General features: G+C 33.9%; 2 protein-coding genes across 2 annotated transcripts in view; one reads left to right on the top strand and one right to left on the bottom strand.

Moving 5' to 3' along the window:
- The window catches only part of LOC119641158 (muscle M-line assembly protein unc-89), an 83667-nt gene that overhangs the window by 11758 nt on the left and 54386 nt on the right, over positions 1-17523 (bottom strand). Inside the window, exons 17-21 of the mRNA XM_038039670.1 lie at positions 15311-15479; positions 13189-13234; positions 11830-13116; positions 11453-11765; positions 2983-3423 (exon numbers count right to left, since the gene is read on the bottom strand). Coding sequence (XP_037895598.1) covers positions 2983-3423; positions 11453-11765; positions 11830-13116; positions 13189-13234; positions 15311-15479 — 2256 coding nt within the window. The remainder of the gene's footprint in view (positions 1-2982; positions 3424-11452; positions 11766-11829; positions 13117-13188; positions 13235-15310; positions 15480-17523) is intronic.
- Positions 13465-15303, top strand: LOC119641159. Its single transcript, XM_038039671.1, has 4 exons — positions 13465-13665; positions 13731-13933; positions 13995-14524; positions 14639-15303. The coding sequence occupies exons 1-4, from the start codon at positions 13526-13528 to the stop codon at positions 15146-15148; spliced, it is 1383 nt and encodes a 460-aa protein (XP_037895599.1). The 5' UTR covers positions 13465-13525; the 3' UTR covers positions 15149-15303.

Below are 17523 nucleotides of genomic sequence, written 5' to 3' on the forward strand. Positions count from 1 at the left end.
TTACAATGCATCGTACATCGCGGTGAGTATCGAGTGGAGGGATTCGTTCTAAGTGCTGTAATCAAATATTGTGCGAATAGATAAGTTCGCAGGGAATATTCGAAAATTCGATTCGGAACTTTTCTCTTATTTTCTAAGCGGGTCCTACTTTAACTTCAATTTGAGCAAAAAGTTGACAAAAAATAAATTCCAAATTTTATCCATTTCACATTCATTTTCTCCTAAATCAGGTAGAATGCTGTCTTTTAAGCCTGAAAACGTTTCCGTGCACTTATTTCCGAAAGAGATATTAATTTGTTGGAACCAATTTTTTATATATGCATTCACACTTATAAAGGAATACTTAAAAAACTCTTTCAACAAAACAACAGAATGACGGCACAATGGCTCTCGCAAAAGGAAACCATTTTTTATAGCGCTTTCTGAACACTTTCCCCATATTTCGATGTTTTTTGCTTAAAAGAAAAAATGAAGAAAAATAAATGCTCGAAGTTTTATTTAAAATGTAATGAAAAAACATCAGAAATTTTATGTCAAAAACAACTGTTCTGTCTTGGTGGGTGCTTTGCAAAAACTTGCTTACCTGAAATAAATTGTGTCTTTGAAATTTCGGGCTTTTCAACAAGTAAGCGCTGTGAAGTTACAAACTAATGTTGCACCAATTGATTTCTAGATTTAATCCTCGTGCTGTCAATATGAAACATTAAGTGACGTTTTTTCTTTTTAGATTCAAATTGATATCAATGCAGATGACTCGCGTGAATGGCGCCATTGCTTTAATATTTTTTCAAAAACAATTTTTTTTTTTTTAATGCACTTAAAATTCTGTCTTTAAAAAAATCAACGCATCAATTTCATGTAAAAATTTTTTACTGTCGGGAAATTCCACCAAAATTCGACTACAAAATTGGTTAAAGCAAAGCAACTGAAAAAATTGTTTACTAGCACATGTTTACACGAAATTGCAATTGAAACTTGATATCAACCATGCGACAAATATGCGCATGTTGCGGCACAATGAACGTTTTAAGCAGGGGTAACAGACCGGTCCCGCGGCTTACGCATATATCTTGTCGTTAACAAAAAGTTGAACAACTTTGGAAAACGTTCAAGTAACGCCTGTCAAAATTTCATGCCCTTTCCATCATTCAGCTGTTTGCTGATGATTATACCCGAGAACAATAAATACAAAATCTTCGAAATTATCGTCAATAACGGAGAAGAGAAGTTACAAGCGATAATTGATATTTGTAAAGATAGCAAAGGGCAGTGCTTGTCACTATTTCAGGTGGAAGGTTTGGGAATGAGAAAACCATTTTCTTACGTTCACTTACTCAATATCAGAATTGCAAAGATTGAAGCTCGAATTGGAATCGCTTAAGGTGATAAGAAAAAAAAAAAAACTTCAGTTCTTAAGAAAATAGACAGGCACTTGAAGGCGAATACGTTCAATATTTCTTTAAACGAGTCATATGTGATTGATTGATGACATGAAAAAGGCAATTCACGTTCACATCGTTAAAAGGAGAAAAAAGAGGATTAAAATGCTTGCATGAAAAGCTGAATTGCATTAAGAGCAGGTAATGATGCTAGTTCTACTGCTTTCATCCAATATAAGCAAACCATCGGATGTCCACTGACAACGACCGATGAATTTAGATGGAAATATCAAACTAAAACAAATAAGAATTATATTCAACTGTGCTCGATTTTTTTATGTCCAGCACAATTTTTTATATCCACCATCTAAACAAAACTCTAGTCTATATATTGAGACGAGAAGGCGGATCTTTCGCATTTTTCTACACATGCTACAGTGTTCTTCTACTTTTTATCTCTTGTTATAAAATCCAATTGTGCTACCTTTAAAAAACACTGGGTAGCCAGTATATGTTATACTGTAGGCCCGTGACAGGTGTGACACTTTTTCAATACCAGCATACCAACACAATTGCAATAATTTTCAACATCTTCGCCCTGTTAAAAGACGACATTAACTTTTGCGCTTGGATCAACGCAAAAACTACAGACAACCGGATATATGATGTCTAGATAGTCTCGAAGTCCAATATTATTCAAGAACACACAAACTTAAAGTTATTTAACATTTTCTTCTAAGTATTAAAAAAGTTTCGACAAATTCAATATGTCCTCTGTTCTGCGGTGATGCGGATGAGAAATATTTAACCTCAAAATAGACAAACAAAAATTGTCTATCCATACAAAAGGATTGTATGCGAATAAAAGTACTTTCACTTACTTGTTTGTAACCAGGCATTTTCGTTAATAGCTTGAAGAGCATATGATGAGAACTACAATATAATCTCTGACTACTACCCAAACTACTTATCACAACTATACAAAAGAAGTGATGCTCATCTTGATCGGCAGTGCCTACTTTCCGCAAGGCTTATTATAAGAAGGCTTTAAAAACTTAGCTTAGCTGTGATTACAAAGAGTCTTCCTTCTATTGTTTCTAGAATTCCAAGACGTCAAACATGTTATCATTGTTTTTTCATGAAAACTAAGAATTTATTATAGATGTATTTATTAAAAGATGTAGGCTTCGAAGCGCTAACAAAAGTCGATAACTGAATGTAAATAAATAGAAAAAAACCTTGAAATTTATCATACACCCATTATCTGCACTGTAGGCTAATGATTTTTTTTTCAAAATTTGAGATGGCGCGTAATTTAATACATTATATTATATACAACTGTTCGTTATATGCAATTATGTTGTTTCAAATGTAGGCCCTTACACTTATTTTAACCATACTCAGCATCTAATTGACAGGTAATGCATAACAACAAAAATAATAATAAAAAAACACTGCAGTTATCGTTAAACAAATCAAATCAAATAAGCCATAAATGGTAAGTGGTGGTAACGCACATATGCAGTATGTTTTTATTTTTTGCTCTGTTGTACTGTGACGTCAAATGAATAATTTATTTAAACAAAAAAAAAACAAAACTTACCGCTTTAAACCAAGCAATTTGTGGTTTCGGAACACCTTCAAATATCGCCGATAAACGTACACAACCACCAATTAAAGCCGTACAATCATTAGGTCCTTCTAACACATATGGCGGTTGTCGAATTATATCTCCTTTACTATTGTTGCTGCTACTTGTTGTCGTCGTTAGTTGGGTTTCAACTAAGGTTGAGCCCGAATGGTTATCGAAAAAATTGCTCGATCGCGGCAACACCGCTAGACTAGTATAAACTTTCAATGTTGAAGCGGCGACTGCCGACGTTGACGAAAATGATGATGAAGATGATGTGGAAGATGTTGTGGTTGTTGTTAATGTTGTAGATTTGCCCGGTTGATTAACACTTAATTGAACTTCACCACTATGATTTAAGTTAACATTGTTTATATGTAGCATACGAACACCATCTGCTTCGGAAGATTCCAACTGAAAAGTTTTTTATTCGTATTTTTTTTTTTAATAACAATTTTCAACAATAATAAAGAAGATATTTATTTAAAATAAATAATTGTCTCGTCGTTACACAAATGTGTGTTAAGTAAATAGAGCAATTAGTTAACGCCGCCGCTGTTCGCTAGTTATTAATTGAAAATAATACAATTTTCTTTATTTGCAATTAACTGCACACCACACACAATCTCCTTTTTATATATATATATATATATATATTTTCTATTCTTATTTTTTTTTTTCCTTTCTTTTTTGCTTGAATCGAACTTTTGCGATTCGCTGATTCGCTCTCCTCGATGGAATGAATGTTTATAAATTTCAATAAATTTGTATTTGCGGGCTATAGGAAATAATTTAAAATATTTGCATGCACTAGCACGCGCATATACACACACACAAACACACAAGCATACCCTCACGTAAAGTCTCCGACGAAGTGAAAATAAAACAGAAAGAAAAACAATAAAGAAAATCTATACATGTGTGCATAAGATTAAGAAAAAAATTTGGATCTTATTTACGATATTACGATATTAATCAATGGCATGATGATGCCCTCTCTCTTTCGCATTCATTTCTTAACCACTCAATTTTATTAATCGAAAGAGATTAAAATGCAATCAAAGAAGAGAATGAATTGAATTCTCTCTCGTTTATGCTTCATTCGCTGGCACTTATAACGAAACGCAAAGTCTCTGCTAACAAAAGATTATTAAGCAAACTCTTACTCTGAGATTATCTGTGATAAATTTTGAAATATTCTTGATAATATTTAATATATTCTGATAATAACACAATAACAGATAATCTGTAAACAAGTAAGAAAATTATAGTTATTATTACACTTATTTTGGTCGAATCTCTTATACCCATCACAGTAATCAGAACAAGACTCAAAAAGACGAAACGAACTAAATTTTCATTTTCTATTTTTTTCTATTTTCAGAATAAAAGTGGAAATTTATGTCGGGTTTCTATTGTAGTTTACGAGCGACGAGCAAGAATCACGGAAAGCAAAGGTGTCGGGTGGGCGTTGTAAGCTTCTCCTTTGACCGATTTATGACATTTTCAAATTTCTTTGCAACTTTGTAAGACACATTTTCATTTTTGTGAAGGCAACAATGTTTACCGCAGACATTGGCAATTTGGGCAGACGGACATGAATTCCGAATTTAAAGCTAGCCGAGAATTTGTATCCTTTAAGGGGGTTTTGATTCTTGCTTCAGCACGTTGTAAAGGCCTGCAAAAGCAATCACATTCTAATCCACTGTAGTTTTGTGTAGACCCGGTAAATTTTTCTGATTTTTGTGCATGTACCGCAGCTGCAGCTTAGAAATAATGAGCAAAAAATCAATTTTTTATTACTTTTTAAAAACAAAGATGTTCTCAGTTTATATAGCACTGTAAACATGTCCTTCGACTGATTTCGCCCATTTTCAATGCCAACCTGCGTACAAGAACTTCCAATGTTTTTGCCAAATTGAAAGTCGATAACTTGATTTTTGCGATCAGAAATATGTTTGTAACAGACAGACAGAGCTACAATCAGACAAACGAAACGACGAACATGCTTTAATCGATTCAGAATTTGATGATGATCAAAAATATATGTACTTTGTGGGGCCCTTGAAGAATCGTTCTGGGTGTTGCAAACACTTTAATAAGATAAATATACCTCTCACCCTTCGTTGATGGGTATAATAATAAATTATTTACAAACAATTGGTTACAGTTTCTGTACATAACAAGTGAGTAAGTAAGAAGTATGAAGTAAGAATAAGTTAAAATAGCTAATTGTTCTTTTCATTTAAGCCACTCAAACTATACAAAGTAAAATGATCTGTTGATTGACATTTCGAAATGCTAATAAGAGTACTACTAATCAAATATTGCTTTTCGATAATATCTAAAGAGTAGTTAAATTTACGGAAAGTGAAAACATTATGATTGTGGAACAAAAACATTGCTTATAAAGTGAACCATGCCGATCTTACACAATTTTCCTTTTTACGAATTTCATAGTCTTTGTCAACAAATGATCAACCAGAGTTCGATACAGTGGCAAACAAACCATTTGCGTGCTGTCGATTATGGGAAGTCTTCTCGTTCATAAGCATTACGAATTTTTTTAACAAATTTGCAAAGAACACTTCGCAAGCTCATCAAAATGTTATTGCAAAATATAGCGGAATTTATCAGGATTTTGGGATAATTTTCAAAACCGATTTATTCTTTATTCAATTAACGAACGTCATAATAATTTGTTTTTGAGCATCCATGGATTGGCAACTTTCAAACGCGCTCTACTGTATGGTTTTGTAAGCTTAGTATTAATAGACTTTAAAGCTATGTATTTAAAAAAACGCCACGAACTTTTACCTTGATATATAAAATATATAGTTTTTTTAAGAAAGAATTTATTCGCTCGTCTGTATATCGGCTGACGAAACTCTCGATCTCATGATATTTAAAATAATGAGTGGAAACCTGACGATGCTTTCGAAATTTTAATCCAAAAAGATAATAATCGGAGTAGTATACTCATAAGTACGCCTAGAATAGGTAAAAAGATGATCCTTCTTTTGGTTTAGAAAGCAAATTGGAAGATAACTGCGTCAATAAGTTATAACAGGAGACCGGAACTCTCAATCTTGTAATACTTAAAGTAAAAATTGAAAACCTGTTAATGATAATAATGAAAGTAATCTAATCATATGCACGTCTATAGCTGATCCTTCTTCTTTTGGATTAAAAGACAAATTCAAGGGCAACGCAATATATATACGATAAGACAGCGGACATTGATTGAATCATCACGATCATCTCTCATCTCATGGATGATAAGGTCGCTAATGACATGAAAATAATCGCGATATTCTTGCGTAAGCCCTTTAAATGTTCTCATATCAAGAATCGATAAGGCTTCGAAATTTAAGGGACTAATGAAAGTGATTTTACTTGCACGCGCATGGCATTGCCGCAGTGAAATGCAAAGTTATGGGTTGCAATGGTTTCAAAAAAATATTCAAAACACATTGGTATAGCTTATATACACATCTCACAAACATCCAACTTCGTCCCCATGCTCCCTCTCATTGAAGTGCATTAAGACAAAAGCTCAATCACATCAAGCACTTGAATGTTTAATTAGGGTTATCGCGTAATTCTCGGACTACGATTACAAGATGCGAAAAAGGTTTTTATGTCAACATATTCTTCACCTTTTCAGGTAAGTGATTAAATACCAAAAAAAATACAAAAATTTTGCGTTACTTTTGCCGTGTGAATGAATCACGTGTAAAACAAAACAAAAGATTCATTATTTTAATAATAATAAGATGTAATAATGTTTCACTCACTTTTACCATTTTTTAAAAGTAAATTAAAAATTTTATAAGGATGGAACCGTTACGAATCGCTTTCTTTTAAGAAGAAGATGCGTCTGCGAAAAAGCTTAAGATGCTACTAATGTTTACAATTCACAGATTCGATTAATAAACCTAAAACTGTGAAATACCTTCAGCTTTTTTTTTTTGTTTTCGTTTTTTGTTTTTTTTTTTTTTCTTTGCGGTATATAGTAACCGTCTATAATACCTACATATATACACCTATGCATAGCTATTATTGTTACTTTAATGAATGCGTGCGTGGCTCTGTTAATAACACAATAACGCATTCTTACAATATATATATATATATATATATATATATAGTCATATATGTATATATAAAACAAAAAAAGCAGTTATTTTTTATTAAATTTAGGTCGAAATTGATTTTTTTTTTTTTTTTTTTGCGTAACTTTTTTATTTTGCATTTTACTGTTTACTGTGGCTTCTTACATATGCTCTTCAATATTAGGTTGATTTTGTAATATTCTCAATCGTTCACTTTGTCAATTGTATCCCCATTAAAGTTTTCCCACAGAATCACAGTGAAGTCTCTTTTTGTGGGAATTACTTTCAACCGACCGCGAGAGTCATCGAAAACTGTAGAAGGTTTGTATGCCTAAGTGGGAATAACTACCTACTTCTGTCATTTTGAATGGATTCTAGGGTCCGTCCGTCTGCATGTCTCTTTTGTTCCGTCCTTTTTCCTTCTTTCTCTTTTTTTTTCTTTGTCCAATCGAACATCCACAATGCCTTTCTCTCCTTTCCTCCTTCGTTTCAGACTGCTAAAAACAGCTGTCTTTTGCAGAAGGCGGTATTGAACTCTAAGATAATTAAGAAAGCAAAAAAGAAAGAGAGAAAATAATGCCACACTGTACTCTAAAAATTTTTGCATGATTGGCTATTTCTAATAATAAGGGGCTTAAGGCTCTCTGCATTTCAATATTATCGAAAACGGTCTAAAACCAGGTCGTAAGCAGAATAGAAGAAGAAATTTTTTTCTTCTTTTTTTAATATGAACCAATCACCCGTGGACAATCAACTCAGCAAGAAGTGAAAAAAGAATGGAAGATAGGAAGATGGCCGCTTCCTTATAGGGGTGCGTCCAATCGGTAAATGCTATGCGTGCCTAATCACTACGCACAGCCGCGAGCAAAGTAAACTCTGCCGTAGTTGCGAACACTGACTTAGTAATCACAATCCTTATCTACAAAGCTACTCATGCGGATCCGCGATTCTATCAAAATTTCTGCAGGCTTATATCAAAAAATTCGAATTTGAAGGGCGAAAAGTAAGCGCGCCTTTTTTACCTCTAATATATAATGATTCTTTAAAAGAGCTTTTCTAATGCACAGTTTTTTCTTGTAATGAAAAAATTCCATCAAACCCTTATACATTTGTCGGAGTAATCTCTATGTATTATTCAAAACGGGTACCTTACTGTACTGAATAGACGCATAAAAATAAACAGAAATTTTTGAAAATTTTGTATGCAAAGCACACAAGTCATGCACACAAGCCCATAACCAATACATTAATAATGCATTAAATTACACTTTAGGTCAGTTTTCACCTTAAACTTGCAATGACTACGAATCTGCTTGAAAAGGTAAATCGAAAATGTACAAAATTTAAAGAAATGTTATTGAAAACTTTGGCAGATAATGTTTTCCAACAAAATGAATTATAAGAGAAATCAAATGTTTAAAAAGCGAAGAAAGCTTAAAAACAAAGACTTTAGAAGGAATATTAGACAGGTGTACACACACATATTGTCTTATATATGTTAAGTTAAAGGAAATATTTATTGACGACGTTTTCCACTAAAATTCGAACATACACCACTTGTAGTGGTACTGTGCACATTAACTTTATTCGGATGTATGTAATAACCAGATAAGACAGACTCAACAATTTAGAATCATTTTCTGAATTAATATAAGCATGTCTGTCCGTCTAATATTTTCTCTTGAATTTTTGTGTTCAATCTTTAAGTCGCAACATTTTAAATATTTTGACAAATGCTGACATGTTTCGACCCAGGGATGCACCCTATTAAAATCGATCCATTCTCATCTTAAAAAAGGTCTTTTATGAAATATAACTAAAATTTTCAAAACTTCTCGAATACAATCATTGGGTGAAAACGTTTCGATTTTTCAAATTGACGTGAAAAATATGTATCGCATAGACCGATAGATTGAATCTGCCCCGCTCCACCGAAAAGTACACTTTTACATGTCAAAACAGTCTAAATTTTGCTATTTGAAAGTGGGAATTGGTCAGTAATTATAATCAATTGTATCAAATTGGAATTATCTAGATCTAATTTTTGCACCCCACTCCTGTATAAGTGTACTGATGAGAAGTAAGTGTTTATGTAGCAACAACGTCTTGTTTTTAATATTTATGATGAAAACAAGTGAATAGTAGTAAGATCTATGAGAAGAAGATTAAATTTACTGAATTTAAAACCACGTCGGCGTACGTTTCGGATCCTCTGCCATATGCAACCATGACAAGTATGCGTTTGCATGGAGACGAGATATAATTCTTGGTATTTTATCGTGAAAATAAATGAAGAAGTTTATTAGGTGAGCTCAGGTCAGATATTTAAGGGCCAGCATTTTACAAAGGCAAATATTTCCCATTCTTCCCAATAACCTGTGCACGTGCTAGTCATATATTATATATATATATATTATTATATTATTTTTTTATATTATATTATATATATTATATATATATGTTCATATATACATTCATATAATCTTATATAGCCTCCGCGTATATAGAAAACGTATATAGGAAATCGTATATAGGATAGGACGGTGTTAATATTATGCACCTCTATATATGTGTATATACATGTATTGCGTACATATTATACACATTGTGTATGTGTATACGTGCATATATAATTTTGTATTTGTAAACAACTGAAAATTTTATAGTCGGGCTAGACCGGTTATTAAATGCCATACACCACGTTTTCTGACACAACCCTTATTTTTGGCATAAAATAGAGGTTTTAGTATGATCTTACTATTATGGAACTGTATATTAAAAATTCTTGCGAATAAAGGCTTACTTTCCCAAGAAGGCTTTGTGCCCAAGAAATTCAAAAAATGTAGTACATATTCAATGTTAAACAATTTTTATATCAAACTACTATTATAGATAAATTTTTATCATAAAATATTAGAGCTTGCATTTTTCTACCCTAAAAAACAAAGATTTTCGTAAGCACCCTTATATAGAGTTGGATCCAAAAATAGGCGTGGATGGTCCAAATTTGGTATAGTGAATTTTTTTATCTAAGTTACTCTTTTAGTTTAAGTTTCACCGAAGCTTATGACAGTTTAGACTTTCCTACCCTACAAAGATTTAACTTATAGGGCGTATTCCAAAAAATAGACCGAAGTGGTCAAAGGTTGATATAGTTCTATCTTAAATTTCTATTGTATCTTTTTGTATCTTAAATTTCTATTATGACCTGATTTTCACCCTGAAGCATTGAATATGAGACCTTTTTATCATATGAACTTCAGTTTTCACTACACTAGAGGCGGTTGAAAATATTTCCACTGCCTGTTCAAAGTATTCATACCAATTTAGAATGCCGAAACGCGATTGCAATTTGTTTCCATATAACGACTTTTCAGTACAAGGCATTATATGCGGAGTGGTCGAAAAAGTGGACCAATTAAAACCATTTTCAATAAAGTTGGTCCTTGGGCGAAAGGACGTCTCTATATCAAGTTTCATCAAAATATCTTAAAAACTTGCCACCAGTAGCTTGGACAAAAAATTACATGGACGGACTTCAATAAGACAGTCTCAGAATCATTTCTTGAATCGGTCGATATAATAAAAGGTGGGTTTATGTAAAGTGCTTCTGTGAGCTACATACGTCGGCATGTTGCAAACTTAATATTCGCTATACCACACGTGGTATAGGGTATAAAAAATTAAAAAATTGAATTTTGCATGGAGCTTTTTTAATACAACTGTAACTTGTAAACTAACGGTCGAAATGCCATGAAATGTGCCGTCAATCCGTTTCGGATTCGCACAAACCCCTGAGTGATGTGTTATATATAGATACATCGCGACAAACAAACGCCCACTAAGACGGTGCAATTTTAAGCGTAGATCGATTTTTTGAAACTAAATGAATTTCATCTGGATAAAGATCTAAATTTATAAAGATGTTTTCAAAATAAATCGAAACTGTTATCTCTAGAGCGGAGCAATCCCACCTAATTGGTATGGCGACGTAAAAATATCTGCAAAGTCCGACTGTTTGAGAGAAAAGACATGTCTGGGCGTTCGATATTTTCAAATTAGTTGAATGGTTTTGAACCACATCCCTTGAGAATCGGTTGAGAGTCAATACTGACAACAACATGTCTATTCGCAGAAAGCGATAAAGAAAATGTGTATGAATCTTTGTTGCATTATCAAAAAACAAACGTACTGTGAGTTTTCTGATTGCAACTGGTTGTCACTATAATGCCTTCTGATACTATTTCGCATCCTAGGCAATAACATGTTGTATGTATTTTTCTATCTTTCTAATCAAAATAATGCGTTTGTTGTCTTCATAAACTCACAGTGAATTCATCTGCGCCGTCATCTTCAATCCTGTAGCCACTGACAAACCATGTAACTGCTGCAGTTGTTGGGTAGACCCTGGCACAAAATGTTACATTATCGTCAATTCTCGCCAATACAGGCAAAGGTGATTTCAAAACAATTAAATCGTTGAGCGTAGACTGAGTGTTTACGGTTTCGATGTGTAAAGCAGTACACGTAGAGCATTTATAACCTTCAGAGGTAATAACGTCGCAGGTGTATATCCCGGAATCGATGGCAAAAGCGTCGTAGATGCGTAGGCATAAGACACCGTTACCATGATCAATGTAACTGAAATATGATCAAAATTTAAACTATAGCGTATGATATAAGAAATTCAAATTATTTCGCTTACTTAAAATCTTGTGATTCTGATATCGCTTCACCATGCCAAGTTTTATTTTTCCTTGTCCATATGTAAGTGTAAGGATGTTGACAATTCATTTGAAAACTCAGGTCTATCGTATCGCCTTCCTTGCATTTAATCATCTCCGGTAAAGGTTTGATGATTTCGGGTATTTCGATGCGTGAGCTTGTCATTCGATGAAAATGCACCACAGTGGAGGTGGCAATGAGTCCGTGTTGTTGTCCCTGAATTAAACACGTATAAATACCTTCCATATCCTCGTTAACATTATCGACTATAATTTTAGCTTCTTGATCATTAAACACTGTGAGCGTCTTGTCGTTTTTCTGCAACTCTAAGCCGTTGTGATAAAATTTGCAGGAAGGTACCGAAAAACCACGGAAACTTGCTGCCAAAGCCATTCTTCCACCAATGGCGGTAGAGGGTCCCATTAAACGGCGATGCAAGTAAGCATTGCGTCTCGACGAGGAAGCTCTCACACTTCTAGACGACGACGATCTTGAATAACGCGATCTCGTAATGACATCTAAACGCGCTGTGGCCTCAATACGGCCATAATCATTTTCCAAGGTGACGCGATAAAGGCCAGCGTCAGCATAGCCAACTTCATCTACTTCCAGAAAACGTAAATCATCGAGTTCTTTGATAGCTATACGCGCAGTTGGAGTAACAATCATGCCATCCTTATCCCAAGTAGACCACGGTTGAGGATGTCCGTGTATGGCACACTGAAAACGTACGCTTTCGCCTTCCTCCACTACACGATTATGAGGTATGGCTAAAAACTTAGGTGCCGCTAAGATCTGTTCTTCACTACGCGTAGCAGTAAATTCACTTAAACTGTGGCGATGTGAAAAACGGCGCTGTGGAGAAAAACTTCTGTTCGGTGTAGAACGTGGTGTAGAGAGTGGTGTTGAGGTTGCCGACAAAAGTCCAGAAGGTCGCGAAAGTTGACTTTGCAACATATTCTCCTTCTCCTCAGGAACATCGACAATTATACAAGCCGAGGACAAAGACCGACCAATAACATTCTTTGCCACACAGGTATATTCGCCTTCATCTTCCGGATACACCCTTGGTATGCTAAGTGTTGCCTTGATACCATCGTATGTTATGTCGAAGTCTTTACCACTAGGTATTACACGTCCGTCTTTTTCCCAAATAATTACTGGCTCCGGCAAACCTTCAACGTGAGCTTCCAAGGTAACGGCATCGCCATCGCAACATCGCAATGGTCTCAACTGCCGAATAAATCGTGGCAATGTTTCTACGTTTCTGTAATCAAACACACCAAACACATGAAGATTAAGTCTCTTTTTACAATTATAATATCCACTTTGTACTCACCCATGTCGTATAGACCCTTTCTCCATTGATTTTTGCTTAAGAATATCTTGAAAAATAGAGCAAAACAATTCAGAATAAAATGTTTTTAAAAATTTAAATATTAAAATTTGTTTGATTTGCAAATCCCTGTTAACCTATAGGTGTCTCTGTTAGAACATATTGATAACCCTGTATTTAAAATTTAAATCAAAACAGTGCTGCCTAGTTTGAGAATAATTTCTTATATTGTGAATTGTTATGCACATTACTAAATAAAGAAGAAAAGACACAGGAGTAAATTTGTTATTTGAGAAAATTAATAAAATAATTGTACAGAAAATCTTTTGTTGAAATTGAAATGATTATTATGCATGTGGATGTTGAACCAGGTTTTCGCAAGGCAGACATTAACAGTATACCCCAGATGCGAAGTGACACTATATTTGGATTTATAGCTAAGGTCGCAAAAACGAAAAATAGTTCTGCAAATACCGCTGGGTAATTAGCAATTCAATATGTGTACAATCTCGTTGAAAATAAATTATCATTTTATTCTGTTGCAGACAGACTCTGGACACGGATTTGCGAGTAGATTATGTGCAAATTAGGCGAGTAGCTGAAGTAACTGAAGTGCGTGCTTTGGTATTTCCTGCGGCCGCAGTAATCACTGCCAGCCCAGCAGAAAGTCACGTCCGCGTCTCAATAAAAATTGATATTAAAAAAGATGAAATAATTGAGACGTCATGTGAACAATGTCAGAATAAGGGTACGTTGTTTAATATTGAAAAATTGTCTGCGGTAAAGCTAATTATATATACTATATTTAGAAACATGCGCTCATTTATTAGCGTTTATTTTTTGGCTGCATCGTAAAAGTACAGACTCTGATACACCCGCTTTATATGATTTCTGGGGTCATGAAACTGAATCACTGGCAGATGAAAGCCGAATGGAATTCGTGCGCATTCGCGATTTATTTGCCTGCGATGAATTACGTATGGAAGGTGATTTGGAAGCGACGGCTGTGACTGAAATGGACGGTGCTGCTTTTTTAGAAGCAGTACTCGACGAAATGGAAGGACTAGGTTTAAGAGATTCAACCCTTTACAGCCATAGTCGTCCGGCGCTTGATGAATTCGAGCCTTTATTCATACATCACACTCTGTTAGACGCCTGTAATAACGGTGTTAAGGACACTAACACATTTGTAATGCATATGGAAGATCAAGCTAAACAGGGCTTGTTCGATCGCGTAGCAGAAGTTTCAAAAACAAGTTATAAAACTCCTCTATGGCTAGAAGTGCAATATATGCGTTTACGTTGTTCTCTCATACATCGCATCGCATCGCGCAAAGAGGTAATTTTTCGTTTAACAGAGATTGTTAAGGGAATTGTTGGAAGTAACTCTGTGCTCTCCTCATTCCCCATATGGTACTTTTTTTAATTATTTTACTTTATTTTATAAGTGCAGAAAGACTCACTAGAGGATGAGCAGATAGTGGAAGCTTTATTCTGTAAGGGTCGTGATTATAATTGCGAAGAGAAACAACAACTTAAACAACATAAGCGGTTTATACTTAAACAAACGGAAAAATTGGAAAATAAAACTTATCACGAATGTGGTCTATTGTTAAATGAAAGTTATCCATACATATGTGCCGCTCCTGACGGTATAACAGATGATCATATTGTAGAAATAAAAGCACCACGAACAGACCAAGAATTTGAAAAGTATTTGGAGGGGCGCGAGACAATTGCACCTAAATATATGGCGCAGATACAAATACAAATGTACATGGCTAATGTCACTAAGGCTTTATATTGTGTCCTAAGTCCAACATTTGATACTAATGGCGCATTGCACTACGTTTGGGTACAAGCAGATATGGAATTCGTGGCGAGTTTATTGGGAGCTGCAGAGGATTTCTGGAAGGAAGTAGCATTTCCACGTTTAGCAAAAATCTACTTAGCTAATGTCTAAAAAAAAACAAACAAAACCTAATAAGAAATATACACACAAGATTATGTTGAAAAATACTTTAAATAACGATGATATAAATAATTATGCGCGTTATAAATAACACTTGCAAAAGCAAAACTGATAAGAAAGCAATTCATTGTTAATTTCATAGCATCAGCTTACCTTTCGCATAGATTTGCAATGATATTATGGCCTTCGCTTCGCCACGACAGTTAGTCGCAATTATCGAATACGTTCCGGTAAAATCTAATTTAGCATACGGTATTTCCAAACGGTATTCCGGACCCTCGCCAATTCGTCTAAAATGTGGGGCGTCTTTGTAATATTCAGGCTAAGCAATAAAAAAATCAAAAAATATTTTATTCTCTAATTATAATCAAATCATTATTAACGAGATTTAATAGCAAATTCATTTTGACATGATACTTCTCGACGAGGAGGACAAAGCATTCACAAACGCATGCACGACGCGCTCTTGACAACGCAAACTTGTGCTTACGCGCACAACACTCGAACTTTACAATGATTCATTCATTATACGAAAAGCTTGACATATAAATATATAATACGTATCGTATATATAAATATACATATATACATAATTTGTTTAATGCAACATTACGACCATTTATGGTGCAATATTCAATATTATCAGGTTTGTTTATTTTTTTTTTTCAGTAGACACGCTTGCGCGTATTCGGAAATCATCACATTTTCAACATACAATAAAAACGCGTAAGGTCTATAAATTAATCTTAATATATCTCCGCTTACTATAGACTGTAGACAAGCGAGGAAAGGTATCTCATGTTTAGGTTGTAGGAAAAATTAATTTTTGTATAATTAATTACTTTTCAAAATAATTAAAAAATTAACTATTAAGCTATAAAGAAAAAAATACATTCAAAATTTTGCCTAAAAATCTTATGTTAAGAGAACCTATGGATCTTATTGCCATCTTTTATAACCGATTTATTCATAGAATTTGCAAACTTTAGTGCGATTGACATACTCGCTCTTAAGGGAGCGCAAAAAACTTATTTAAATAAGAACAACGAAATAATAAAAAGCAAATAACTTACACTTTTAACACCCACTACTAATTTGTTAGCATGCTTATTTATTAAATTGCAACATAAAGTGTATGCCTTTCAAATCATATTTTTGTAGAACTTGGCATCACCTTTTGAATGATTGCACAAACTAAACAAGATCGTAATTATGAACACATCTTATATCGTCTTTTTTATATGAACTGATAAAGCAACTTACTTGTTAATTCATAGTTGTTAGTTGATTACTGAACTTGAACTGAAGAAAAGTAACAATAATTTTTACACTACGTTTGGCTTTTTAGGCAAAGTTATAGGATAATAAATGTGATCGAAATGTTTCCTTTAAAGTTTTTTGGTTTCGTTCAGAATTTCTTGAATTTCGTCTAGTAAATATTTGTAGCAAATTTGAAAAAAGCCCTTATTATAAATTCTCAATTACATAGCTTTGTTTGTTTGTAAGGGATTTATAGCTATCAACAGAAACCAAAAGCTTCCAAGTTTTGCTTATTTGATTTACGTTATAGCGTCAAATTTTTACACACATGAGATAGAAGGTAGACGGGGATAAATCGATCCTGAGGGCATTATCCAAATCAAGAATGTATATACATTCTGAAATCTATGATGTGCTTTGCCTCACGTTGTCTGTAAACTTGTCTGAAAATCTTTCAGTCCTTAAAAATTGATAAAATGCACAATCGCAACTTCAAAAATGAGAATGAAATGCGTAAAAACGCACAGAAACTAACGTTATTTCGTCTTTAATGCTAAAAGATCGTTTAAAATGTTAATTTTATTATCTTAAATTTCTTTTGTCGTTTTTATTGTGTTAAAAAGTGGTTTTAAAATGCTAGGATCAGATTTATAATGCTAAAAGTGGTATTAACATTTTTATACCGTTAAGTTAGTGCGGTCGTATGTAACGCAGTAGGGCTTAGGATAGACACACCTTGCATTATATCGGTCGAATGGAGATCATAATCTGAATCTGAATTGACCTAAGCCTGTCTGTTCGTCTGATGTCTGCAATTCCAATTTTCAAAATTTCTCCACAAAAAGTTCTAATTTTCTATGCTTCATGATGAAAATTATATCATAATAGTAATTTAACATAAAAAAATTCACTATACCCAATTTAGACCATCTAGCCATCCAAAATGGTTGAAGCCAAATAGTGGCTTGATAAGCGTTATGATGGTTCTGCACAATAGCAATTAACCATTATAGAACGGTGTATTGCAGTTAAGCATCGTGGCGCAAAGACCCATGATACTGAACGCTTTGGTAACCCAAGATCGACAGTTGTTCCAGGAAGCATAA

Source organism: Glossina fuscipes, unplaced genomic scaffold (assembly GCF_014805625.2).
Source record: "Glossina fuscipes isolate IAEA_lab_2018 unplaced genomic scaffold, Yale_Gfus_2 147, whole genome shotgun sequence".
NCBI classification, from domain to species: Eukaryota; Metazoa; Arthropoda; class Insecta; order Diptera; family Glossinidae; genus Glossina; species Glossina fuscipes.

What these genes read in the sequence shown, in the direction of transcription:
- LOC119641159 (XM_038039671.1), top strand. Translation starts at nt 13,526, where the DNA reads ATGATTATTATGCATGTGGATGTTGAACCAGGTTTTCGCAAGGCAGAC. An exon ending in TGAACAATGTCAGAATAAGG is followed by an intron (nt 13,934 to 13,994) that starts GTACGTTGTTTA and finishes TACTATATTTAG; the next exon opens with AAACATGCGCTCATTTATTA. An exon ending in GCATCGCATCGCGCAAAGAG is followed by an intron (nt 14,525 to 14,638) that starts GTAATTTTTCGT and finishes TTATAAGTGCAG; the next exon opens with AAAGACTCACTAGAGGATGA.